The following is a 27,308-nucleotide window of genomic DNA, read 5'->3' as shown; positions in this document are numbered from 1 at the left end:
ATTATATACTAAGCCCGCTTCAAGCACTTTCTATGTTTGAATTTAGAGGGCTTAGGAACCTAGCTAGTATTGATTGTCATAATAGACAGTGTGCTGCATGGGTATTGTTTTTTTGTGGGGGCTGTCAGCAAAGTAAGTGGGTACATCAGACCAAATTACCTGACTTGTGGTGCAGGAACTGTGGATTTTATTGGCAGTTGGGCTCCTGGCAAGCAGAACTCCAGGCCTTTTACAGGATTACCTGGCTTCCAAGGGTTAGAGTTCTATGAATCACCACAACAGAAAATTATTGCATAGTTTAGGTGGGAAACTCAGCATTTAGTTAAACGTGCTTTGGGACAGTCCAAGTCACATATTTTACAGATTAAGTGCGGTAGGGGTATTCCTCTTTCACAGACAAGTATAATAGATCCAATTTCTGCAGATCAATATCCTAACCAAGCATGGGACAATTGTCTGAGAGACCTAAAGAGGTTAAAGCTGGGCAGATCAAGGAGAAAGAAGGGGAAAAGAAAGAAGAGACATTCTTAACGACTTGTGGGAAACATGTTTATCTCTCAAATGTCTGGGTGGTTCAAAGCAGTGCCTGGGGAGACCAGGGTGATGTGGCAAATTTATGCTGTTACCTTGCTAATCCTAACCCTCTTAGCAGACAGTGCAGATGCGGCCGGAAAAGTGAAAACTCATCATGCATGGGCCCCACCTCAGCCTAAGAGTAACGTTTGGGTCAGCCTGGCAAACTTAACTAACCAGGAGGCTATTTGCCTGTCATTACCTTCTCCCGGTAACCCATTTACAACTTGCTTGGTTGGGCTACCAGCAGATCCCTGGCCATGTCCCTCAAGTGTACCCACCTGCAAAACTGACAATCCCAGGACAAGTGTAGATAATTGGGACCAATGGGTTTCTCACTTCCCCATAGCACCACAGGAACCCCAAGAATTGGAGCTGTTAGGTTCAGTGATGGCAGATGCATGTGTTAATTTTAACCATAGAAGCCAGCTTTCAGCAAAAAACAATTCCACTATTGTAACTTCGAGCATGGATCTGTATTGTAATGCAACAGCTTGGTGCAATCATACCACAGGGAAAGTATCAATCTCATCAAATGACCCTATTCAAGTGCCAGCAGGTTACTTCTTAATCTGTGGGGACTGTGCTTGGCCTGGTGTCCCATTGATGCTGCACAGGGGGGCCATGTACAATTGGCTGGCTTTCTCTGCTTACACCCAATACGTCCATGATATTAAACATGAGCCGCCGCCATCATCGACATAAGAGAATGATCCATGCATTTACTGCTGACTGTAGGGATGATGTATAATTTTGGTCCTCAGGGGCCATAATTGCAGCATCCTTTCTGACTCCAGGGGCGGCAGCTGCAGGTGCCCATGGTGCCCTAAATAAGTTGGGATGCTGGCTTGCAAAGCAAACCAATGCCACCTCTTTGGCACTTTCTAGCCTTTTGCTTGATGTTGATCCTATTTGTCATGCAACGCTTCAGAATAGAGCTGTGATTGACTTTCTTTTACTTGCACAAGGCCATGGCTGTGAAGAATTTGAGGGCATGTGTTGCATGAATCTTTCTGACCATTTGCAGTCCATCCATACCCAGCTCGCAGAATTGGGAAGGTTAACTGGAAACTTACAGGCAGAATCAGGTTTCGGTATTGATGGATGGCTCTCATCGTTAGGCCTGGGATCATGGTTACGTTCTGTTGCTAAAGTTAGCATTTTACTGGGCATTATAGCTCTCTTAGTAGTGTTAAATTTGCCGTGTTTTAGCATTTGCTTACAGAACATGGTGCAAAGGATGATATCTCCTGCATTTAATCAGACTATGCTTGTCCAACAGAAAAACGAGGGAAGTGTGGAGAGCTTTGTGGACAGTTGGCTAGCTGAGAAAGGTCACGTCGACATAATGCCGCTGGTTAAGCTTGAAGGGGACAAGTATAGGAGTCAGTAGTCAGTGTCCAATAACAGGCAAGGACATTGTGCCCCTAGTGCAACAACGGGATAAGGGAGAACAACTTTGGCAGAAATACGAAGAAAAGTTTCAATAAAATATCCACAAGAATGCAGAAGTAAGCGTAGTTGGCTGATAAGTTACTAGCCAATAGTGAGCTCGCCTTTGCAATATGTATGAGCCTCATTAACACTGACATAAAGATGTGTACCTGTTGTGGTGTGTTGCAATATGCTGTTTTACCTTCTCCCTTCCCCCTCGCCCCTCGCTGAGTGTACCCTGTCAATCAGGCTAACATACCAGCAAGGCATCGTGTGATAGGTGTCCCTAGTCCCTTGAGACCCTGCCCCTTCACCTGGTTGGTGGCTCACCTGTCCCCTCCCCTTCCCCTGCCCTGAGTTTAAAATGTTAATGAGACCATGCGGCCTCCATTCTGTTAGCAGCAGTGGCCCAGTGCAGACATCTCTGTACTCATGGAATAAACATCTGGCAACCTTCTAGCAGAATCCACTCCCTTTCTCTCCACTATCGCCAGAAGCTCTCTCTCCTGAGGAGAATGGAGTCCTGTCTTGTGCCCCGCTGCACTCTGCCGCCAGCCAAGGTATCTCTGGGGTAAAACACCACAGTGCTGCCTTTGGCCCAGCAGCGAGGGTCAGAACTGGCCTAGGCACCATCTAACTGGTTATATTGGGATACATATTCCAATATATTGGCGTCCCTGTGGGTGGGCTCGACTCTGCAGCCCGAAAATGGACTCGCAGTTCCTCAGAGAAGCTCTGGCAGCCGTGCATCCAGCTGAAAGGAGCCTGGCTTCAAGACTCCCAGCTAGAGACTTTGGGAATATTCCCAGAAAAAGTTTCGTGGACTGTTCGGCGCCTTCTGGAAAGCCCAGCTTCATTGTGGTGAGCAGATTTTCCAGAGGAAGAAAAGGGGAGCCTCTCTTGCACCCAGAGAGAGGTCCTTTTCCGGTGGAGACCTGCCTGCCTGTACCCAGCCTACAGCTTCCATTTCACGTGAGTATCTCTGCTTTCGGTAGAGCAGAAGCTCAAAAACAGACTCTGCCGCGAGTTCTGTTCCTTTTTGCCTTTGCATTTTTGGCTGCGCAGCCCCACAGACAAGAATTCATAGCGTTCTAGCTTTATTTTCTGCGTGTGTTTCACTGTCTTTTAAAATTCGCGCCGGAGCGGCCCCGGCTCAGTAGCGTGCTCAGACACGTGTTAGGAGATTTTCTTTCTCTTTCTCTTAGCAGGGGAGGGGGGGGGCTCTCTTTCCACGTGGCCGGGGGACCTGCGGGGTCGGGAGTGCTCTGCACACGCGGTGCGGCGGGGGGTGTCCCGGTTTCGGCTGCCACGTGGAGTGGCTGCTCTCTCTGCTCCACCGGGGGCGCTGCATTCCACAGCGGGGGAGGCTTTGTTTCTGCCTCGGCTCGGCAGGGCGTGCCCTGCTGCTGCTGCCCGGGAATTTTAAAAGCAGTATATACAGCTGCATTGTGAAGCTTTTGTCTGCTCGTTATCGCTTTCTATCTGTGGTTTTTTTTAGAAATTGGTAGCTGATTTTAGCTTTGTTTTTGGTCAGGCGGGATTAAGTACTTTGCCTTTTACATCTAACATGGGTTCCAAACTTAGCATTGTACAAAGGGGAGTGTATTATAATATTGTTAGCATTTTAGTCAAGAGTAATGTGAAATTCTCTAAAGGAAAATTGAAACAGTTTATAAGATGGCTTTTTCTGCAGTTCCCAAACATTTCCCCTGAAGAAATCCACAATATTCAATTCTGGGATAAAGTTGGGAATGAATTGATAACCTTAGGACAATCTGGCAAACCACCCTCAGCTAAATTTGTGTTCTGGAGTTTACAAATTCGAACAGCATTGCACAAACAAAAGGAAATGGAGAAAAAGCCAAATGTAAAGCCATGTACCTCTGCTCTCCCTGTTCCTCCCTCTCCCTCTAAAACCCCTAAACCTCTTTCCCCAAAACTTGGTATTTTAAAGAGTGCAAACTCATTGGGAAGTCGGCTCCCAGAGTGTGCAAGAATACCAGAGTTGTTTTGTTCACAAAGCCCTGGCCAGGCTGCGTGGCTTTCCCAACCCCCTGTATCCCCTCCTCTAAATCCCAGAGCACGTGTTAGCTTTTCGGAGAGCAGTGATGTCCAAAATGGCCCCCAGTCCCCAGGGGGTGCACAAGATGGTGGGTGCCACATGGCATCTTCCCAAACCTGGTCTTCTTCTTCCCAAAATCCTCTTAAGCATTCCAAAATTCCATCCCCATCCCCCTCTCCTCCTGTTCCTCGTGACACCTTCCCCCCTCCCCCCGCCTTTCCTGCAGTACCCTCAGCTCCGCCCCTCTACTCCTCCCAGGGGGCGTCTGCTGACGTGATGTCACCAGGTGACCCCGCCCCCTGTTCCCACGGTATCCCCGCCCCCTGCCAGCCCCTTGACCCCGCCCCTTGTTCCCACGGTTTCCCCGCCCCTTGCCGGCTCCCTGTCCCCGCCCCCTCCCCGGGTTCCCACGGTGGGGACACACCCACTGCCTGTCCCCAAACCTGTAGCTGTGATCCCAATGCTTCTGATTCAAGGGATACAGAGCCGGGGACAGCAGACCCAATACATAGCCCCATGTTGTCACTAGCTCCTGTTACGTTTCAGCCTGCAGCTCAAGCTGGAGCAGCCCCAACTGCTAATTGGAGTTCTTTTGGACGACAATTGATTAAAGAGATCTATAAATCTCATAAAGAATATGGTCCACACAGTCCATATTTCCGTGGCCTTTTAAATTCTGAATTAAGTAGGACTGTTGTGGTTCCACATGATTTAAAACAACTTTTTTCATGTCTCATGACATCCACGGAATTCAAATTATGGGAATCAGCATTGAAACAACTGCTAAAAGACGCTCTCCCAGGCTTACAGGCTGATCCAAACACAGCAAAGGACAACAATGGTAACCCTATTACCCTTGAGCACCTCTGTGGTGAGGGTCAATGGTCTTCTCCCTCAGTCCAAGCTGCTGCAATACCTGCAGAAACACTTGAGAAAGTAAAAGAAGCAGCTGAAAAAGCATTCTTTTCCCTCCAACCTGAGGGGCCTTTTGAGCCCTATAGTAAAATCAAACAACTACCATCAGAACCTTTTTTGAAATTTGTAGAAAGGCTAACTAGAGCCATTGAAATACAGGTTAAAAAAGAAAATGCTAGGGAAGCAATTTTTGAAGAAATAGCGTTTACAAATGCAAATGAACAGTGTCGAGCGGCAATCCTGAGCCTTCCTATGGAACCTTCCCCTACATTAAAAGATATGCTTCTAGTCTGTAACAGGAAAGTGCCTCTGATGACTGTGGCTGAAGACACCAGACCAAGGCTGCTGTCAAGACCACTCCAGCGTGTCGCTGTTGCCAGCCCTGAACTTTTCCCCTCAGCTCAGCAGTAGCCTGGGCAGCAGCGGAGACCGGCAATGGTTGAGCCCACTAAACCATGCCTGCTTTGTAACAACCTAGGGCACTGGAGTAACCAGTGCCCCCTGAAAAAGGAATTTGATGAATTTAAAAATAGCAGGGGAGGAGAACTACAAGCCCTCCCTGGGGGTCAACAACAAAAAAACGAAGAATAAAGCGCCAGCCTGCCAGGCGTGCAGACATAAAAAGAGCAGGCCAAGAGAATAAGGGTAGCAAAACAAATCAAGCGTGCGATAATATTAACATTTTTGTAAGTGAAGCAGGTGCTTCAAAGACCAAGTCTGCTAGTCCACTGTTGAAGGTGAAACAAAATAACCTTTGTTATGATTTAAGTGATCCTGTATTAACCTCATCTTCTGTCAATGAGCCTTACAGGTTGCAGCTGACAGAGTCACTCCACCTGAAGGACACTGACTGGCATTTTGTCTCTGTAAATCCTGAACAGAAGGGTGCTTGGAACCAAATTCGTTGTAAGTACATCGTCACTGGGACGAAACACACACCACAAGAGATCAAAATTGCTCCGGGAGTGACAACATCAGATCCCAAGCAATTTGTTCTCGGCTTGCACTGTTTCCACCCACCCCTGTTTCTTCCCAAGGGACAAATTGTTGCTCAAACTATCCCTGTGCCATCTTTACCTGAAAATATCGAAAAACAAGGGCCTACAGTTGCCCGGGTCCAAGTTATTGGGACAGATGGACCAAAATTGTGGTGCAATGTCAGTGGGGGTGGGGAGTCTAAACGCATTGAGATGCTTGTAGACACAGGTGCAGACTGCACAGTGATTCCAGTACAAGACTGGCCAGCACATTGGACTTTACAAAATGTTGCTGGTCACCTTCGAGGTGTAGGAGGTCTGCAATTGGCAAAACAATCCAAAAGCATTATTCAATTCGAGGGTCCAAACGGACAATTGGCAAATATCCGTCCATTTGTGTTAGATTATTCAGAACCTTTGTTAGGGAGAGATTTAATGGCCCAGTGGGGTGTCACAATTGATATTCCAGACTCTCCACAGCATTTTTGTGCAGCAGTCATTGAACAACAGCGCCCCACCCAAAAACTGAAGTGGAAAACAGACAAACCAGTTGATGTGAAACAGTGGCCACTCAGTAAGCAAAAAATAAAAGTGCTTGAGGAACTAGTACAAGAGCAACTAAGAAAGGGCCACATTGTGGAGACCATGTCCTCATGGAACTCTCCAGTGTTTGTCATCCAAAAAGCTGACAAAAAGAGGTGGCGACTCCTCTGTGACCTCCGACAAATTAATAATGTAATTGAAGATATGGGTTCTCCCCAACCTGGTATGCCATCCCCAACAATGCTTCCCCAAGATTGGAAATTAGCTGTTATTGATATTAAAGATTGTTTTTTCCAAATCCCATTGCACCCTGATGATGCACCGCGTTTTGCATTCTCAGTCCCTTCTATCAATTTAGAAGCTCCTATGAAAAGGTACCATTGGACCGTTCTTCCTCAGGGATTAAAGGTATCTCCAGCTATCTGCCAGTGGTATGTCTCTTCCCTGCTTTCCCCAGTGCGTGCAGCCGCAGAGAAGGCCATCATCTATCATTATATGGATGATATCCTTGTGTGTGCCCCCAATGATGATTTACTCACACATGCTCTTGACCTAATGATCGATGCATTGATTGTTGCAGGGTTCGAGCTCCAGGAACAGAAAATTCAAAAGATGCCACCTTGGAAGTATTTGGGCTTAGAAATTGGAAATAGGACCATTGTTCCTCAAAAACTAGAAATCAATCCAAGGATCAAGACCCTTGCGCATGTCCACAAGTTGTGTGGGTCTTTGAATTGGGTAAGACCATGGCTTGGTCTGACTAATGAAGACCTTGCCTCTCTTTTCAATTTATTGAAAGGGGGAGAGGACCCAGGTGCTCCTAGGTCTATTACCCCAGAGGCACGGAAAGCTCTAGAAAAGGTTCAGATTGCAATGTCCACAAGACAGGGCCACCGATGCCGGCCTGACCTGCCATTCAAATTTATCATCCTAGGTAAGTTGCCACACCTCCATGGAATTATTTTCCAGTGGGAGGAAAAACAAACACCTAAGGCAAAGAACACACCAAAAAAGGACCGGGACCAGAGGGACTCTCTCTTGATCATAGAATGGGTTTTCCTCAGTCACAAAAGGTCCAAGAGACTGACAAAGCCTCAGGAGCTGGTAGCAGAACTGATCCGGAAAGCAAGGACCCGGATCAGGGAGTTAGCAGGATGTGATTTTAAGTGCATTCACATTCCAGTTGAGTTAAAATCAGGTCAAAATACTATGAAGATACTGGAACAATTGTATAAAGAAAATGAAGTGTTGCAGTTTGCTCTGGATTCCTACTTAAGACAATTTTCGGTAGCGCGGCCCGCTCACAAATTGTTTGAAAAAGATGTTCAATTTACTTTAAAATTAATAACTGCTCTAAGTAGGAGACCTTTAAAAAGGGCTCTAACTGTCTTTACAGATGCGTCCAGGAGGTCCCACAAGTCTGTCATGACTTGGAAGGATCCTCAAACCCAGCAGTGGGAGACAGACGTTGCTGAGGTGGAAGGTTCACCTCAGGTTGCTGAATTGGCTGCGGTTGTTAGGGCTTTTGAAAGGTTCTCAGAACCATTTAATCTGATTACAGACTCTGCATACGTGGCAGGAGTAGTATCCAGAGCAGATCAAGCAATACTGCAAGATGTATCTAACATTGCACTTTTTGAATTGCTCTCAAAACTGGTAAAGTTAGTCACTCACCGAGAGCAACCCTTTTATGTGATGCATGTCAGGTCACACACTGACTTGCCAGGGTTTATCGCTGAAGGCAACAGAAGGGCAGATGCTCTTGCTGCACCTGCAGTGATGGCCACTCTCCCAAATGTTTTTGAACAGGCAAAAATCAGCCACCAGCTTTTCCACCAAAATGCACCTGGCCTGGTTCGTCAGTTTAACATCACTCGAGAACAGGCCAAAGCGATTGTGGCCACGTGCCCAAATTGCCAACAACATGCACTCCCTACAGTGAGTACGGGAGCAAACCCAAGGGGACTGAACAGTTGTGAACTGTGGCAAACAGATGTAACACACATACAGCCTTTTGGACGGCAGAAATATGTTCATGTTAGTGTAGATACCTTTTCTGGAGCGGTCTATGCTTCTGCCCACACAGGAGAATCAACTATTGATGCTATTAAGCACCTCTTACAGGCTTTTTCTTTCATGGGAATCCCCAAGGAGCTGAAAACTGATAATGGGCCTGCTTATAAATCCAAGGAATTCGTGAGCTTCCTGCAGCAATGGGGAGTAGAGCACAAAACTGGCATCCCCTACTCCCCCACAGGTCAAGCCATTGTAGAAAGAACTCACCGTGATATTAAAAGGGTCCTGGACCAGCAACAACAAGTTCTGAAAGTAGAACCTCCCCACATCTGGTTATCCAGGGCACTATTCACAATCAATTTTCTGAATTGTTCTTTTGACAGCCTGAACCCACCCATCCTACGCCACTTTGGGGGGAGCAGTCACAGGTTGATGAAAGAAAAACCTCCGGTTTTAGTAAAGGACCCTGAGACTTGGAAAATGGTGGGACCTTACAAATTGGTTACTTGGGGACGTGGATACGCCGGTGTGTCCACCCCCTCTGGTTTAAGGTGGGTTCCTTCCAAATGGGTAAAGCCCTATGTTCCCAAAGTCTCAGAGAAATCTACAGAAGCACCCCAGTTTGCTCATGCTGCCTGGAGAAGAAAACGCCACACGCGTTCTCTGGAGGAAATTCCATTAAAGCCTCCTATCTGGAATAGTTTGTAATATATGTTTGTCTCAAGTTCCTTGTACCAGTTTAGATCCCACTGTTCATGTGTAGCCTCGAGACGCCATGAGACCGAGCCTGCTTCTCATCCTACTCGTGATCATCCCACCTACGATCTCCTACATAGTACCGCAGCCCAAACCACATATGGACTACCTTGACAAAGGTTCTTGGACATCAACAGAGAAACTGACAACGGGCTGAATGGACTGTTCAAAGGCTGGGGACTCGCAGACTGGTTGAGATCTGTTCTGAAAATTGTGTTTTTAGTGCTGTTTATTTTAGTTATAGTTATTGTAGTTGTTAGCATTGGTTTTGGACTAATCAAACGCATGGTTCTCAAGTTAATTTCAAGCTCATCCTCCCCTCCTGAATTCTACCATTTGGAAGCCCTCCGTGCTCCAATAGATGACCTGGAAGCCTCAGTGGAAAACACTGACCCTCCCGTAGAAGAAGAACCGATTTACCAACTTAGTTTGGCAATCATTCTGCACCATAAACACAGTCCTCTTCTTTTTAAACAAAACTAGGGGGAGATGTTGTGGTGTGTTTTTAGCTTCCGGGTCCCTTCCTCAGGAGTGCCAATATTCCCTTCTCCCTTCCCCCTCGCCCCTTGCGGAGTGTGCCCTGTCAATCAGGTTTAACATTCCAGCAAGGCGTCGTGTGGTTGGTCCCTCAGGCCTGGGGGACATTGGATAGGTGTCCCTAGTCCCTTGAGACCCTGCCCCTTTCACCTGGTTGGTAGCTCACCTGTCCCCTCCCCTTCCCCTGCCCAGAGCTTAAAAGGTTAATCAGACCATGCGACCGTATTCTGGTGGAGCAGTTGCCCCGGTTCAGATCTCTGTAACCATGGAATAAACATCTGGATATAAACCTCCAGCAGAATTCTCTCCTTTTTCTCTTCACCATCGCCAGAAGCTCTCTCTCCTGAGGTAAACGGAGTTCCTGACAAGCCTGGACTTGCTCAGTGCCCTGCTGCAATCTCCGGCAGCCGAGGTATCTCTGGGGTAAAGCACCACAGAAGCCGCCTTTGGCTCAGCAGCGAGGGTCACACTGACCCAGGCACAATCTAACTGGTTATATTGGGATTATTATTCCAATACTAGCTAAACAGTCCACATCCCTTCCTGGACTGTTTCTCCTCTCCTGTTTCTGTGACCATCTCGAACCTGCTCTGGACTGGGACCCGGGAACACCAAAGGTTTGGCTGCAGCAGCTGCCCCAGCACTGGAGGGATTGAGAACAGAGCAACCACCCCTGAAAGAGACTTTCTGATTTTGCCATCCTTCTCAGAGTGGTGTCATCTGGTATTGTTCATTTTGTGTGCTGGGGGATGCTGTGCCAGTTAAATAAACATGTTCTTTCCACCTCTCTCCGAGGAATTCTTCCCGAACCAGTTGGAGGGGAGGGGCAGTGTGGGTTTGCTTTCTGGAGGGGCCCTCCTTTGCAGATTCTTTAACAAACTTGCCCTAAACCAGGACAACAGGAAAGGCAGTTTCTGCTGGAGCAGGAGGCTCTGCCTGCAATGGGCTCCAACAACTCCAGCAAGGCCATGCTGACTTCAAAATTGCTTCCTAGAGCACTATATTCTAATAATTGTTATAGCTCCTGAAATGTGGAGTAAATAACTGTGCTGGTGATCTTTCCATGTGATCATGATCAGAATAAGCCAGAGACATATAAATTCATCTGGTATTCTATCATGAATCCTACAGGAGAAATTCTGTTACTCGAATTCCACCTGTTCAATCTTTTACACATTTGACAAATTCTGGGGCTGAGATTGGATCCAGCAACTCCCAGTCTCCTCTCTTTGAAGGAATTTTAGAAGTCTAGGGGTCCTGCAAAGGTCTGAGGATCCATGGAGGCTGTTGGAAGTCATTTATCCACCTCATGTCTCAGCAGGAGTTTCTCCAATAAAGAAATCAAGCTTTTGCCTGAAGCTCCCACTGTGCCCATGACAGAAACCCCTGTGAGTGTCTGGGACATCCTGGCTCTTTGGGAGCGAGGGGACTCCTGGGATGTCACCGTGGAGCCCCTGTGAGTGCCTGTTCAAGATGGGTGCCTTTGCAGCCCAAGGTCCCCTGGGATGTCACCATGGAATGGCTGTTACTGCCTCTGATGACAGGGCTCTTTAACATCCACAGAAAGCCCTGGGAGGTCTCCATGGGGCCCCTGTCTCTGCCTGTGACATTCCCGCTCTGGAACAGCCTGGGGACTCTTGGAAATTCCCATGGAACCTCTCTGAGGGCCTGTGACAAATCTGATCATTTGCAGGACACCATCACCAGCCTCCTGTTGCTATGGTCAGTTTCCATGGCAACCATCACCAGGACCCCTGTTGCTATGGTCAGTTTCCATGGCAGCTCCATGGAGACCCCATGCCGGTGTGGTTGCCATGGTCACCAGCTCAGGCCTGCAGCCAGATCCCGTTGCCATGGCAACCATTGGCAGCCCCATCCCCAGGCTCATGGGATCCCAGAACCACAGAATTGGCTGAGCTGGGAGGGACCCATCAGGATCCTCCAGTCCAACTGCTGGCCCTGCACAGGACACCCCAACAATGCCAGCCTGGGCCTGGCAGCGCTGTCCAAACGCTGCTGCAGCTCAGAGAGCCCTGGAGTTGGGACCCTTCCTTGGGGAGCCTGGGCAGGGCCCCAGCAGCCCTCTGGGCAAAAACCTTTTCCTGACATCCAACCTGAGCCTGCCCCGACTCAGCTGCAGCCGTTCCCTCCACTCGTGTCCCTGGGCACCAGAGGGAAGAGGTTCCCACAGCCCCAGCCAGGGACCTGCTCCCAAGGCTGTTGCCATGGCCACCAGGGCTGGGACCTGCTGGGATGCTCAGTTTCCGGGGCTCAGGGTTCAGGAATGGGATTCCCCAATTTCCTGCTCCTGCTAAAACTGCACTGCCCTTGCTGCCAACCCGCCTCCCATGGAAAGCACAAAAGACAAAGATCCTGGGCTGGGATAAGAACAATTTACTGAGAACACCAACGAGATAAGGAACAAACGAAAACAGAAACAATATTGATAACAGAAGGGACTGTTTACAGGAAAAACTACAACACAACTTTCTGGGTCTTCCTGGCCACAATTTCCCCTTCCTGGAAATTTCACCCTTCTCCTCAGGGAGAGAGAGAGTCCATTTCCTGCCCCTGGCAATGACCTGATGTGGCAGTGAATGTAATGACAGGGCCATGGCCAGACCTTCCTGTTTTTCCATCCCACATCATGTCATTGGCAGGGACAGGAAAAGGTAAAGGTGTCTTCCCAGCATGGATCATGGGAACATGGATCATCAGGGCTCTTCCCAACATGGATACTCCAATGATTGGAGTTGGGGCAGTGCATAATATTCTCCTGCACTTGGGGCATTGGAGGCCTTCCCTTTCCAGTGCCTCCGTTGGTGACTGGTCAAGTGAGAGCTCTGGGTGAAGCTCTTCCCACACTGGGGACACTCGTAGGGCCTCTCCCCAGTGTGGATGCGCCAGTGGATGATGAGGTGGGAGTTGCGCTTGAAGCCCTTCCCACACTCAGGGCAGCGGAAGGGCCTGTCCTCTGTGTGAATCCGCTCATGCAGGAGGAGATTGGAGCTGGTCTGAAACCTCTTCTGACACTGGGAACACTCGCAGGGCCTCTCCCCAGTATGGATGCGTTGGTGCCTGATGAGTTCTGACCTGTAGCTGAAGCCCTTCCCACACTCCCCACACTCGTAGGGCCATTCCCCGGTGTGGATGCTTTGATGGCGGATCAGGGTGCTGCTCTGCCTGAAGCTCTTCCCACATTCCAAGCACTTGTGGGGCTTCTCCCCATCATGAAGCTGCTCATGGACCACCAGCTCTGAGCTCTGGCTGAAGCTCTGACCACCTTCCTGGCTCAGGGAGGGTCTTTCCTCCTCAGAGCACCCCAGACTGGGTTTGGAGCACCTCTTCCTATGGAATCTCTGGGGATTTTCCTCCCCATTGAATTCCAGTGCCCTGGAGTCACTCATCACGGCCTCTTTCACAAGGTTCTTCTTTGGGGATTTGTCCTCCCTGGTTTCCATCCTCAGCTTCTTGTCTGGGAGAGGAAAGACAAGGAGAGGATGGGATTTGCCTCCGTGCCACAGGGGAGGGGAAGGAGATTCCCTCAGAGCATCCCCAGCACGATGGTGTTGGCAGCAGGGTTGTCCTGCAGCCAGGGGCCATGCTGGGCTGGGAGATGGAGCAGGAGAGAGGGGGAATGGGGCACTGACTTCCTCCTCACCTGCCTGGGTGTCCTGGGGATCCTTCTTTTTCCTCACAGCCTCCTTTTCCATCTGGCAAAGGTGTGGGGATGGGGAATCCTGTTCTGGGAAGAAAACAAGGAATGAGTACATTTAGGTTTTCACTGGGTTTAAGGCAAACCTGGGGAGGGTCTAAACCAGAATTACAATTTAAAAGAAAATGAAGATCCAGGCAACAATATAGAAACACTGCCTTAAACTGACAGAGTCAGGATATAACCTGACACCCTGTTGGTCAGGGTTGTGGCAGCCGTCCCAATAAATGGTGGCTGCAGTCCTGTTGGAGAGGTGAACGTGGTTCTGTCAGAGCAGTGATCCTGTAGAAGGGTCTGGTCTTCCTCTGAAGGTCCAGTGGTGGTTATGGAGCTCTTGTCCTCTGGGAGTCCAGCAGGCAAGCTGCTCCTGGTTGTAGCAAGGCTCAGCTTATATCCAGGCAGGAATGCTTGGTTCCTCCCCCTGGGTGGAGCATCCCACAATGGGATGATGGAATTTTATCAGTCCTGCAGTGACACTCAATGGCCCATTCACAGAAGATATCTCCCCTGGAGGGCGTTATCAGGGCTGAGTCATGGAAGAGATAAAGAACACTGCCCCACCTGTTTATAGCAGTTGATGAAGATGGGGATTGAAAACATGCATTTGGTTACATCTTGCATTGCAACCTGAAACAGTGGGGTAATCCCTGCTCAGGGGGCTGAACACCACCCCCCCTTACCCAAACTGGCTCAGGTGTAAAACCCCCACCCTGGGAAGGCCACTCACACAGGGACAATGTCACACTTGCCCTGCTCCACGTGAGGTCTCTGTCCCTTGTCACTCATCTTTTCTCTTTCTTTCCATCTCTCTACCTCACATTTACTGTTCAATAAAATCCGCTTTGGATTTCGTCATGTTAGTACTTTAATTGGGGCAGAGGCATCTCTCTAACAATTTTCTTAACCAAAGTGCCATAATATTTTGGCAATGATATTTTGGCAGTGAATTCAGGGCACTGTTTTCTGACCCCAAGTGCCTTTGACAACAGCATGGCTCCCTCCACTGACGAGGTTGTGGTTCTCTCTGGAAGAACTCTTGGAAACTTGGACACAGTCCCTCCTTCCTCCTGGGGAGCTTATGGAGCTTATAAAATTTTATTTCTTTATGGAAGAAATTATGAGGAAAATGGCTTTTATGGGTGGCCACTGTAAAGAAAATAATTTGCTGTCTTTCTTTATAAAGTTGTTAAAATCACTGGAGGAAACGGAGCAAATGTTACCAGTGAGACTGACAAGGTTCAGTCACCCCACGGTGAGGAATACAAGGCGGCTGAAAGTCCCAGAAGAAGCCCAGCTCAAGTAGATAAACTTCCGAATAAGTCCTGAATTCCCAGGCTTGGGGGCATTACCAAATGTGACAATCATTTTTCTCTTTATCCCTGTCACCTTTGTGACTGCTACACAGAACTTTCCATTCCTTTTAATAATCTGTATTGGGCCAAATTTCCACTTTCCTGTTATCGGAACTGGCCAGCAGCTGAGCTGGAGATGTGCAGGAAGCAATAAATATTGGAATTGCCACATCACTGCTTGGATTGTCAGTTTATTTATATTTGGGATTTGTTTGTGCTTTCATCCCAAGTTACTATTGGGAAGAGCATACATTCTTCAAAGTGATTTTGCAGAGTCAAGTTTGATTTCTGCCAAGTTTATTTTGTCCAGTACCCAGGAGATGCTCAAGGGGTCTCTGTGCCTCTCGCATTGGGGGATGCTTGGGAGGGGTTTGGGGGGGGGTTTCCTGTCCCTGTCACCCCAGGCCATTCCCCAGGGGGTCTCCCTCCCTCTCACCCCTGTGCCAGGGGGTGCTCGGGGCAGTCTCTGTCCCTCTCAGCCCAGGGGATGCTCGGGGGTCTCTGTCCCCTCACCCTGGGGGACACTCGGGGGGTCTCCATCCCTCTGGCCTCAGGCAATGCCTGTGCAGGGCTGGAGACCAGGGGCTCTGTGTCCCTCTCACCGCTGAGGGTGCTCGGGGCTGGGGGGGCTCTCTGACCTTCTCCCACCTGGGGAGGCCAGGGGGGTCTCTGTCCCTCTCAGCCCTGCTGTGACCCCACCCAAACATCATCGGGGTCAGAGGGACAGAGACACCCGCAAACCCCCAGAAGGGCTGAACCTGGGATTTGGTTTGAGGCTGAGGATTTAGGAAGGGGCTGGAATTGGGGCTGGGGTTGGAGTTGGGGCTCAGGTTTGGAATTGAGCTGGGATTGTGGTTCAGGCTAGACATGGGATTAGCTTTAGGGCTGGGGTTGGGATTGGGTCTAGGGCTAGACAAATTAGGAACTGGGATGTGATTAAATACAGAACTGTGAGTGTGTCTAAACCTGGAGTGAGACTGAGACCAGGATCAGGGTCAGGTTTGGGACTGAGCTCACCCAGGGCAGGACAGGGGGGATGTCACTGCAGGATGTCCCTGGCGTTGTTCCAGCCCTCCTCAGGCACCTCCAAACATGGGGGGCAGCTGGGTGCTCCAAGATCCAGGTGCTCCCACGCTGCTCCTCAATATCAGGCGAGCATTCCCTGAGGGCAGCCCTGACTGTGACCCTTGGGGCTCTGGGATCAGCCCTCACATCCCTGTGGGAGCAGCAGCAGACAGGATGAGGGATTTCCCCGCCCCGTTTTTCCTGTGTAAGGGTGAAGCCCAGCTGCCCTTTTCTTCTGGTGCCTCCTCCTCTCCTCAGCTGAGGATGTCAAGCTCCCCAGGAGCAGGAAAATCCCCATTCCCTCTTTCCTTGTGGCTGCAGCCTGGAACATCCACCCAGAATGATGGACTTTCTGACAGCCCTGCTGAATGACACTGGCAAGAGGTTTGTGAGAAGGGGAAGAAATTGTATTTTGATAGTAAATAAAAGGTGCAAAATTATTCCTTTCTGTTATATTCCTTTTCAGATAATTCTGGTCTGTTTTCAGAGTGCCACCTTCTCAGCTGACTGTGTTTGTGCCCTCCGTTCTCTCCTGCCTCTCTTTGCCTGCTCTGTTTCTTTCTCAGGGTCTCCCTTGACCCAGGGCAGCTCACACCAAAGACCGTGCCCAGATTTAATTCCCAATTCAGGAGCTACAACAACCATGGGGGAAGTTATGAAGGCTCGCAGTGAAATGCCACTGTAAGATCTTGCTCCACTTGGCTTTTGGCTCCTTCTTGACAGCTTTGCCCTCAAGGGCAGGAACATCTTTTCATAGCTGAGAACTGGAATTCCAGACCCTGGCAGTGTGTGTCGTGGATCCCAGAGGGGCATTCCCGAGGCTCCCAGGGTGCTGCTCCTGCCGTGCCTCCCAAGGAGCTTCTCTCCCAAGGGGAGAAGATCCAGCAGCTCTGTGGGCTCCCAGAGCACACAGCAAAGGTGGCGTGGATGGACATTTTCCACCACCTTCCCCGCTGGAAGCAGAGGGAGGGAGGAAATAGAAGCGAGTCCTGGAAGGACTGAGGTGGGAAGGGACGCTGTCCATGGATTAAGACCCCGCGAGGGAGAGACGCCTCTGCCCCAGTGAAGGAACGAATGAGAGCGTGGGAAAACAACCGACGATTATTGAACGTGGACTGAACGGAACAAGAAATGGGGAGGAGAAAGGGAGAGAAAGAAATCGGGAAGAGGTCTCAGAGAACAGAAAGAAACAGGAAAAGGCTCCCGCCTGGACTCCGCAGCCCCCAGGAACACCCGCAGGGCGTAGCGTCTTTTACAATTCCAGCCAATCAAAGGACGCGGTAAACAATTTCCAGCCAACCAGAGGTTTTCTCCCGATGACTCACCGGTTGCCAGGCGGACCCGCAGAGCGCGGCGGCCCCGGAGCGGAATTTGGGGCTCGGGCCGGGGGGACGGATCCGCCCCGGGGGGGTCCCCGAGCCCCCTGCCCAGCCCTGGGGCCGATCGGGGGCTCCCCCACCCAGCAGCCGGTGCTGCGGGGCCGCGGGGCAGAGCGGTGGGAAAGGGGGGTCCGGGCTGGGAGCGGAGGAAATGCGGGAAGAAGAGGAGGGAGAGGAGGAGCAGCAGCGGGAGCGGGAGAATCGCGGCGCTCGCAGGCCCGCACGCCGAGCCTGCAGCACCCCTGCCCCGGGAGCATCGCCCCCAGCCCCGAGCCGCAGGGGAGGGCGGAGGCCGAGCTCGCCCTGGCTCCAGCCAGGGGTCTCCGGGAGGATTTTTTGGAGAGTGTTCGGAGCCGGCACATCCCGGACTCGAGCCCCGGATATCTCCAGGCTCCCCAAGAGGAGCTTTTTCGGGGGGAGAGGAGCCGCGATCGCCCCTCGGGAGGGTCCCGGGGGTCCACGTGGGGATGGCCTGGTCCCGACAGGGCGGGACATTGGTTTTGGGGATCACTGTGATAGCCGGGGCTGTGGAACGGGGGACCCCCGGGGCGGGGAGAGGGGAAGGGGCGATACCGGAGCTGGGGGACCCCCGGCAGCCCGGAGATGAGGCGGGGACGGGACCCCCTTACCCTGACTGGGGTGTCCTGGAGTGACTTCATGATGCTCGTACCACATCAGTCTGTTTAGCCCAGAAATGATTTCTGCACATTTAAGGCTGGTTCTGAGAGAGAAGCGAAGGAGGAAGAAGCTGCAGTTTGTTTTCAGAAACTGCACTCACTTCTCCACATTCCAGCTCCTGGATGGACAGACAGCAGGATAGAGCTCTCCTTTGCTTTTAGTCAGTTTTTAGGTCTCTGAGGCAGAGAAGTTCCCTGGACTTTGATTTTTCTTTTTCTTTGGAGCTGTTTAAACCTGCTCTGGACTGAACAACCAGAACACCACCGGCAGGTCCCGCCTGAGGCCCACTGCGATGGACCTGGGCCGAGGCATTTCCAGCACTGGACGGACTGATAATAGACTGATAAATGACTGATAAGTGACTGATAAGACACTGATAAGACACTGAGTGGGCCGAGCTACAACCAAAGGAGGGACTTTCGGAGTTTGTCATCTATTTTTGAGCAGCAGGAGGTTTTATTGCTTAATATTGTTCCATTTTTGTGCTGGTGAATGCTTTGCCTGTAAAATAAAGTTTTTTTAGAATTTTCTCCCCGGAAATATTTTCCTGGACTGGCTGAGGGTGGGGCTGCTGAATCGGCATTCTAGAGGAAACTGCTTTTGGAGGGTTTCAACCAAATTTGCCCTAAACCAGGACAGGGTGGTGGAAAGAATGGGGAACCCCAAGTGGCTGGATTGAGGGGAGGCTGGGGAGGGGGACCTTGGGACCCCAGAACCTCCCAGAATCCAAAAGCAGGACTCTGGATGGGGGGAATCCCCAGGACCCATGGGATCCCCAGCAGCCCTGAGAGAGGGGACCACCAGAACCCAAGAGGGATGAGACTGGAAATGGGAAACACCTTGTGGGTTTTTTTTTTCATTCACTCTTGATTTTTGGAGGTTTTTATGCACAGCAGGTGACTTCTAGAGATAGACTTGGGTGGGAGGAATCCCCAACCCAAGGCATTAACACCTTGTTTTTCCCCAAACCAGGATTTTCCCCAAACCTTCCCGCTGTGACATCCCCCCTGTCCTACTCTGGGTGAGCTCCATCCCAAACCTGATCCCAATTCTGGTCTCAGTCTCACTCCATGTTTAGACACACTCAGTTCTGTATTATTCTCATCCCAGTCCCAAACTCAACTATCCCAACCCCAGCCCTAAAGCCAATCCCATGTCTAGCCTTAACCACAATCCCAGGCCAAATCCAATCTCAGCCCCAACTCCGACCCCAGCCCCAATTCCAGCCCCTTCCTAAATCCTCAACCCCAAACCAAATCCCAGGTTCAGCCATTCTGGGGCTTTGGGGGTGTCTCTGTCCCTCTGACCCCGATGATGTTTGGGTGGGGTCACAGCAGGGCTGAGAGGGACAGAGACCCCCCCGACCTCCCCAGGTGTGAGAAGGTCAGAGAGCCCCCCCAGCCCCGAGCACCCTCAGCGGTGAGAGGGACACAGAGCCCCTGGTCCCCAGCCCTGCACAGGCATTGCCTGAGGCCAGAGGGATGGAGACCCCCTGAGCATCCCCCAGGGTGAGGGGACAGAGACCCCCGAGCATCCCCTGGGCTGAGAGGGACAGAGACTGCCCCGAGCACCCCCTGGCACAGGGGTAAGAGGGAGGGAGACCCCCCAGGCATTTCCTGGGTGAAAATGATGGAGACCCCTTGGGGAATGGCCTGGGGTGACAGGGACAGGGACACCCCTGGGAAATGCCCTGGGGTGACAGGGACAGGGACAACCCCTGCGGAACGGCCTGGGGTGACAGGGACAGGAACCCCCCCCCAAGCCCCTCCCATGCATCCCCCAGTGCGACAGGCACAGAGACCCCTTGAGAATCCTCCGGGCAATGGACAAAATAAACTTGGCAGAAATGAAACCTGACTCTGCAAAATCACTTTGAAGAATATATGGTCTTCCCACAAGTAACTTGGGATGAAAGCGCAAACAAATTCCAAATATGAATAAACCAACATTCCAAGAAGTGATGTGGCAATTCCAATATTCATTGCTTCCTGCACATCTCCAGCTCAGCTGCTGCCCAGTTCCGATAACAGGAAAGTGGAAATTTGGCCCAATACAGACTATTAAAAGGAAGGGAAAGCTCTGTGCAGCAGTCACAAAGATGACAGGGATAAAAAAGAAAAATTATTCTCACATTTGGTAAAGCCCCCAAGCCTGGGAATTCAAGACTTATTCGGAAATTTATCTACTTGAGCTGGCCTTCTTCTGGGACTTTTAGCCGCCTTGCATTCCTCACTGTGGGGTGACTGAACCTTGTCAGTCTCACTGGTAAGATTTGCTCCATTTCCTCCTGTGATTTTAACAACTTTATAAGGAAAGACAACAAATTATTTTCTTTACACTGGCCACCCATAAAAGCCATTTTCCTCATAATTTCTCCCATAAAGAAATAAAGCTTTTATAAGCTCTATAAGCTCCCCAGGAGGAAGGATGGACTGTGTCCAAGTTTCCAAGAGTTCTTCCAGAAAGAACCACAACCTCCTGAGTGGAGGGAATCATGCTGTTGTCAAAGGCACTTGGGATCAGAGAACAGTGCCCTGAACTCACTGTGCATAAATATTATGGCAATTTGGTTAAGAAAATTGTTAGAGACACGCCTCTGCCCCAATTAAGGTGCTAACGCAACCAAATCCGAAGTGTATTTTATTGAACAGTAAATGTGAGGTAGAGAGATGGAAAGAAAGAGAAAAGATGAGTGACAAGGGACAGAGACCTCCCCTGGAGCAGGGCAAGTGTGACATTGTCCCCTGTGTGTGGCCTTCCCAGGGTGGGGGTTTTACACCTGAGCCAGTTTGGGTAAGGGGGGTGGTGTTCACCCTCTGAGCAGGGATTACCCCACTGTTTCAGGTTGTAATGTAAGATGTAACCAAATGCATGTTTTCAATCCCCATCTTCATCAACTGCTATAAACAGGTGGGGCAGTGTTCTTTATCTCTTCCATGACTCAGCCCTGATAACGCCCTGCAGGGGAGATATCTCCTGTGAATGGGCCATTGAGTATCTCTGCAGGACTGATAAAATTCCATCCTCCCATTGTGGGATGCTCCACCCAGGGGAAGGATCCAAGCATTCCTACCTGGATGTAAGCTGAGCCTTGCTACAACCAGGAGCAGCTTGCCTACTGGATTGCAGAGGACAAGAGCTCCATAACCACCACTGGACCTTCAGAGGAAGACCAGACCCTTCTACAGGATCACTGCTCTGACAGAACCACGTTCACCTCTCCAACAGGACTGCAGCCACCATTTATTGGGACTGCAGCCACCACCCTGACCAACAGGGTGTCAGGTTATATCCTGACTCTGTCAGTTTAAGGCAGTGTTTCTATATCGTTGCCTTGATCTTCATTTTCTTTTAAATTGTAATTCTGGTTTAGACCTTTTCCCAGGTTTGCCTTAAACCCAGTGCAAAATTCAATGTACTCATTCCTTGTTTTCCTCCCAAAGCAGAATTTCCCATCCCCAAACATTTGCCAGATGGAAAAGGAGGCTGTGAGGAAAAAGAAGGATCCCCAGGACTCCCAGGCAGGTGAGAAGGAAGTCAGTGCCCCTTTCCCCCTCTCTCCTGCTCCATCTCCCAGCCCAGCACGGCCCCAGGTTGCAGGACAACCCTGCTGCCAACACCATCCTATCAGGGATGCACTTGGGGGATCTCCTTCCCCTTCCCTGTGGCACGGAGGCAAATCCCATCCTCTCCTTGTCTTTCCTCCCCCAGACAAGAAGCTGAGGATTGGGACCAGGGAGGAGAAATCCCCACAGCAGAACCTGGAGGAAGAGGCCGTTATGAGTGACTCCAGGGCACAGGAATCCAATGGGGAGGAAAATCCCCAGAGATTCCATAGGAAGAGGGGCTCTAAACCCAGCCCAGGGTGCTCTGAGGAAGAAAGACCCTTCCTGAGCCAGGAAGGTGAACAGAGCTCAAGCCAGAGCTCAGAGCTGGTGGTCCATGAGCAGCTTCATGATGGGGAGAAGCCCCACAAGTGCTTGGAGTGTGGGAAGAGCTTCAGGCAGAGCAGCACCTTGATCAGCCACCAACGCATCCACACCGGGGAATGGCCCTACAAGTGTGGGGAGTGTGGGAAGGGCTTCAGCTACAGGTCAGAACTCATCAGGCACCAACGCATCCATACTGGGGAGAGGCCCTGCGAGTGTTCCCAGTGTCAGAAGAGGTTTCGGACCAGCTCCAATCTCCTCCAGCACCAGCAGATTCACACAGAGCAGAGGCCCTTCCGCTGCCCTGAGTGTGGGAATGGCTTCAAGAACAACTCCAACCTCATCAGGCACCGGCGCACCCACACTGGGGAGAGGCCCTACAAGTGTCCCTAGTGTGGGAAGAGGTTTCAGAGCAGCTCCAATCTCCTCCTGCATGAGCGGATTCACACGGATGAGAGGCCCTTCCGCTGCCCTGAGTGTGGGAAGGGCTTCAAGCAAAACTCCCACCTCATCACCCACCAACGCATCCACACCGGGGAGAGGCCCTACGAGTGTCCCCAGTGTGGGAAGAGCTTCACCGATAGCTCTAACATGAGAAAACACCAGTGGTGGCACCAGTAAGGGAAGCCCTGCGAGTGCCCCAGCTGCAGGAGGAGCTTTGTGAACTGCTCCAGATTCATCCCCAATGGAGGTTTAACGTTGGGAAGAGCGCGGGTGATCCATGTTCCCTATGATCCATGCTGGGAAGGCAACTGCCCCAATACCTTCCCCTGTCAATGACATGGTGTAGAACTGAAGAACATGAGGGTCTTTCCATGGCCCTGTAATTACATTCACTCTCACCTCAGGTCATTGCCAGGGGCAGGAAATGGACTCTCTCTCTCCCTGAGGAGAAGGCTGAAATTTCCAGGAAGGGGATATATGTTGTTGGGAAGAGCCAGGAAGTTGTTTTATAGTTTTCCCTGTAAACAGTTTTATTTATCCCTTCTGTTATCAATATTGTTACTGTTCCATTTGTTCCTTATCTCGTTGCTGTTCCCAATAAATTGTTCTAATTCCAGCCCAGGATCTTTGCCTTTTGGGCTTTCCATGGGAGGCAGGAGAGCAGCAAGGGCAATGTGCTTTTAGCAGGAGCAGGAAATTGGGGAATCCCATTCCTGAACCCCAGCCCGTGGAAACCGAGCATCCCAGCTGGTCCCAGCCCTGGTGGCCATGGCAACAGCCTTGGGAGCGGATCCCTGGCTGGGGCTGTGGGAACCTCTTCCCTCTGGTGCCCAGGGACAGGAGTGGAGGGAACGGCTGCAGCTGAGTCGGGGCAGGCTCAGGTTGGATGTCAGGAAAAGGTTTCTGCCCAGAGGCTGCTGGGGCCCTGCCCAGGCTCCCCAAGGAAGGGTCCCAACTCCAGGGCTCTCTGAGCTGCAGCAGCGTTTGGACAGCGCTGCCAGGCCCAGGCTGGCACTGTTGGGGTGTCCTGTGCAGGGCCAGCAGTTGGACTGGAGGATCCTGATGTGTCCGTTCCAACTCAGCCAATTCTGTGGTTCTGGGATCTCATGAGCCTGGGGATGGGGCTGCCAATGGTTGCCATGGCAACGGGCTGTGGCTGCAGGCCTGAGCTGGTGTCCATGGCAACCACCCCTGGCATGGGGTCTCCATGGAGCTGCCATGGAAACTGACCATAGCAACAGGAGGCTCCTGATGGTTGCCATGGAAACTGACCATAGCAACAGGGTCCTGGTGATGGTTGCCTGCTTGTGATCGAATTTGTCACAGGCCCTCAGAGAGGTTCCATGGGGACTTTCCAAGAGTCTCCAGGCTGTTCCAGAGCTGGAATGCCACAGGCAGAGACAGGGGCTCCATGGAGACCTCTCAGGGCTTTCTGGGATGGTAAAGAGCCTTGTGGTCAGAGGCAGTCACAGGCATTCCATGGTGACATCCCAGGGGACTTTGGGCTGCAAAGGCACCGATCTGTCACAGGCACTCACTGGGGCTCCACGGTGACATTCCAGGAGTCCCGAGGCTGCCAAAGAGCCGGGATGTCCTAGACTGTCTCAGGGGTTCCTGTCATGGGCACAGTGGGAGCTTCAGGCAAAAGCTTGATTTCTTTATTGGAGAAACTCCTCCTGAGACATGAGGCACAGAAAGTATACCCAACAGCCACCATGGATCCTCAAACCCTTGCAGGGCTCCTAGACTGTTAAAATTTCTTCTAAGAGAGGAGACTGGGAACAGCTGGATCCAATCCCAGCCCAAGAATTTGTCAGAGGTTTATGTGTAAAAGATTGGACAGGTGGAATTGAACTTTAACCCAATTTGTCCCACAGGATTAATGATGGAATACCAGATATATTTATATAAATACAGTTCTGATTGATTCTGATCATGATCGGACAGAAAGATTTTAACCCGAGTTATTTACTCCACAGTTCAGGAGCTTTATCAATTATTAGAATATCATGCTCTAGGAAGGAATTTTGAAGTCAACAGATTGGTCTATGACATCAGAGAGTTTGTTGTGGAAGTCACTGAGCAGCTACAGCATCGCAGAGGGTATTCTGTGACATCACAGAGCAGGCTGTGGCACCATGGCATGGCTGAATGACATCATAGAGCTGGCTGTGGGGTTCAAAGTATGTGCTGTGACATTAAAGAGTGCCAGTATGACATCACAGAAAAGGTCTCGTGGCATCACTGAGGGGTTTGTGACATCACAAAGCTGTCTGTGACATCATAGTGTGAGGCCATAGAGCAGACTCTGCCATCATTGAGGGTGGCTCTGTGACATCAGAGAGTGGGTTGTGACATCACAAAGACTTCTGTGACATCACAAAGCAGATGTAGCACATCATAGGGTGACATCTCATAGCTGTGTGAGATCACAGGGGCTGTGTGACAACTCAGAGTGGGCTGTGACATCACTGGTGGCTGTGTGACATTGCAAAAGAGCTGTGTGGCATCATGGGGGCTGTGACATCACAGGGGCAGTGTGACATCACAGGGACTGTGTGAGGTCACTGGGGAGGTCACTCTGCCCCGGCCCCCCTCACAGCTCCCCCCAGAGCAGTCCAACCCTGCTCGTGCACAGCAGGGTCCCCCCCTGTCCCCCCGAGTCTCCCCGCCCCGGCCCCGCAGCCTCCCCCAGAGAATGTTCCATGAGATCGACCCCAGAGCCTGAAACGGGGACGGGGGGCTGTGGCCCTGGGGGTGGCACAGGGGGACAGGGACCCCCCGGCAGTGTCCCCCGGGGCCACAGCCTGGGCCAGGGCTCCTTCACCCTGTTACAAACGGGAGGCTGAGAGAGCTGGAAAAATGCCCAGCAAGGGATCAGCAAAAACCAGATTGAATATTAAGGGACAGCAGCACAAAGTTCCTTGGCAAGAGTCACTCTGCTCCTGGCTGGACACTTCAGGCACACCAAGTGTTGGGAATTTAGCTGACTAGAGACTGGAAAAGTACAAGGCCTTGGCTATTCCAAGTCCTGCACCTGCAAGGTAGCGTGTCCTTGGGCCTAGCTGAGTATCATAATGAAGTGGACAGCGAGACGTGAGAAGTAGAGAACGCAGGCCCAAAGGAATGAGGAAGAGTTGATGGTACAGTTTAACCAATAGATCGCTTGGCTTACAGAATATTCATAAGCTTATTATTTGCTGTATAAGTGTTTGATGCTTTCTTCAATAAACGGGACCTGTTTATGACCATCTGCTGTCCTGGTCTCCCTTCCTTCGACAACCAAAGAAACAAAGCAGCAACAAAACCAAACAGAATCCAGGCAATCAATCCAGAAATGAGCTGAGAACAGTCCCAGTGTGTGTGAAACTCAAGGACAGAGAGGGCAAGGATAAAATGAATAAAGAAATAAAAGCTTGATAGAGGTCAAACTTTACAGGACTTCACTGATACCTTAACCTTAACTAATACATTCAACTTCACAATTTAGGAAAAGAACAGAGCTTAACAGTATTTAACCTCACTTACAACCAATGACTTAAGGATTTAATAGTGGAATAGCATTAAACAATATTCAACTTATCTTATAACATAGTAAACTTTGCAAAAAAAAACCTCTTAATACCATTTAACTGAACTTATTTGTCATGATGTAACCTTACTTACAGGCCTGACAGACTCAGCTATCCAAGGCACTCAAACCCTTCAGAGAGCAGCATTTCTGACACATTTCCCCCGCACAGGCAATCCTGTGTGCACACAGACACAAACAGTCAGTGCAAGGCACCTGTGAGCAATTCCCCTGAGGGCAGGCAATGCTCCCTGTGGATCCTTTGGCATCTCCCCAGCAAAGGGCAAAGGGCTGAGCCTGGAGGAGTGGGGGGGTGGGCCCAGGCTCCATCGTTCTTGGGGATCCCCGAGTGCAGCAAACGGGAGAGTTCCCGGCTGGGAGAGGCCCCACTCAGAGGGAGTCGCTGGCCCAGGAGAGCTCCAAGGGCTCCTTTTGGAGCGCTGTGTGCAGGGCCCCAAGAGAGGGGCTTCAGTCCCAGCAATGGTTCATCGTGGCCGCACTTGGCACCAACAGCTTTCTTTGGCAGTGTGAGAACAGGGATGTTGAGCTGCTGAGGGAACAAAAACAGTTCCCAGGGATGCTGCTAAAGGAACCAGGAGCTGGTTGGGCAGCAGCAGTGCCTGGAGCAGACAGCGGTTGTGATGAGCTGCAGAGGAGCTGAGCCCAGGGGCTGTTGGCCAAGGCCGAGCCCCAAGGAGCATTTCTCAGCTGGCAGGGCGGCCTGAGAAGGGGAGGGGGAATGCAGCAGCACAGGGCCATGGAACCAAGGGACCATTGTCACACTGTGGGGTCCTGTGACACCAAGGGACCATTGTGACGCAGTGGGGTCCTGTGAGACCAAGGGACCATTGTGACACTCTGGGGCCTCATGGAATCATGGAGAGCACTGTGACATTGCAGAGCCTCATGGATCCAAGGGGACTGCACTGACGCTGTGTGGCTCCCTGGAATGCAGGGATCATTGTGACACTGAGAGGCCCCGTCAAACCAAGGTCCATTGTGACACTGCAGTGCCTTATGCAACCATTATGACTCTTTGGGGTGTCATGGAACCAAGGGGCCAGTGTGACACTATGAGGCCCCATGGAGCCAAAGGTTCATTGTGACATTGCAGGGCCTCATGGAACCATGGAGAGACCATTAGGAGACTTTATGACCTCATGGAACCACTGAGACCATTGTGACCCTGGGGGTCCCCACAGAACCAAGAGGACCATTCTGAATACTCTGGGACCCTATGATACCGAGAGGCCTTTGTGACACTGAGAGCTGCATAGGGGTCATGGTGACATTGTGGGGCCTCCTCTCATCAAGGGTCGATTTTGACACTGTGGAGCCAAAGGAGACCATTGTCACACTGCA

The 27,308-nt window shown here is 50.9% G+C and overlaps 1 protein-coding gene across 1 annotated transcript in view; it reads right to left on the bottom strand.

Annotated features, from left to right (window-relative positions):
- The window catches only part of LOC141730244 (uncharacterized), a 124,474-nt gene that overhangs the window by 8,708 nt on the left and 88,458 nt on the right, over window positions 1-27,308 (bottom strand). The window contains exon 2 of the mRNA XM_074547675.1: window positions 12,677-13,049. Within this exon, the coding sequence (XP_074403776.1) occupies window positions 12,677-13,049 (373 nt within the window). The remainder of the gene's footprint in view (window positions 1-12,676; window positions 13,050-27,308) is intronic.

The sequence above is a fragment of the Zonotrichia albicollis genome, chromosome 9 (genome assembly GCF_047830755.1).
Source record: "Zonotrichia albicollis isolate bZonAlb1 chromosome 9, bZonAlb1.hap1, whole genome shotgun sequence".
In the NCBI taxonomy this organism is placed as follows: Eukaryota; Metazoa; Chordata; class Aves; order Passeriformes; family Passerellidae; genus Zonotrichia; species Zonotrichia albicollis.
This window is presented reverse-complemented; position numbering and strand designations above follow the sequence as displayed.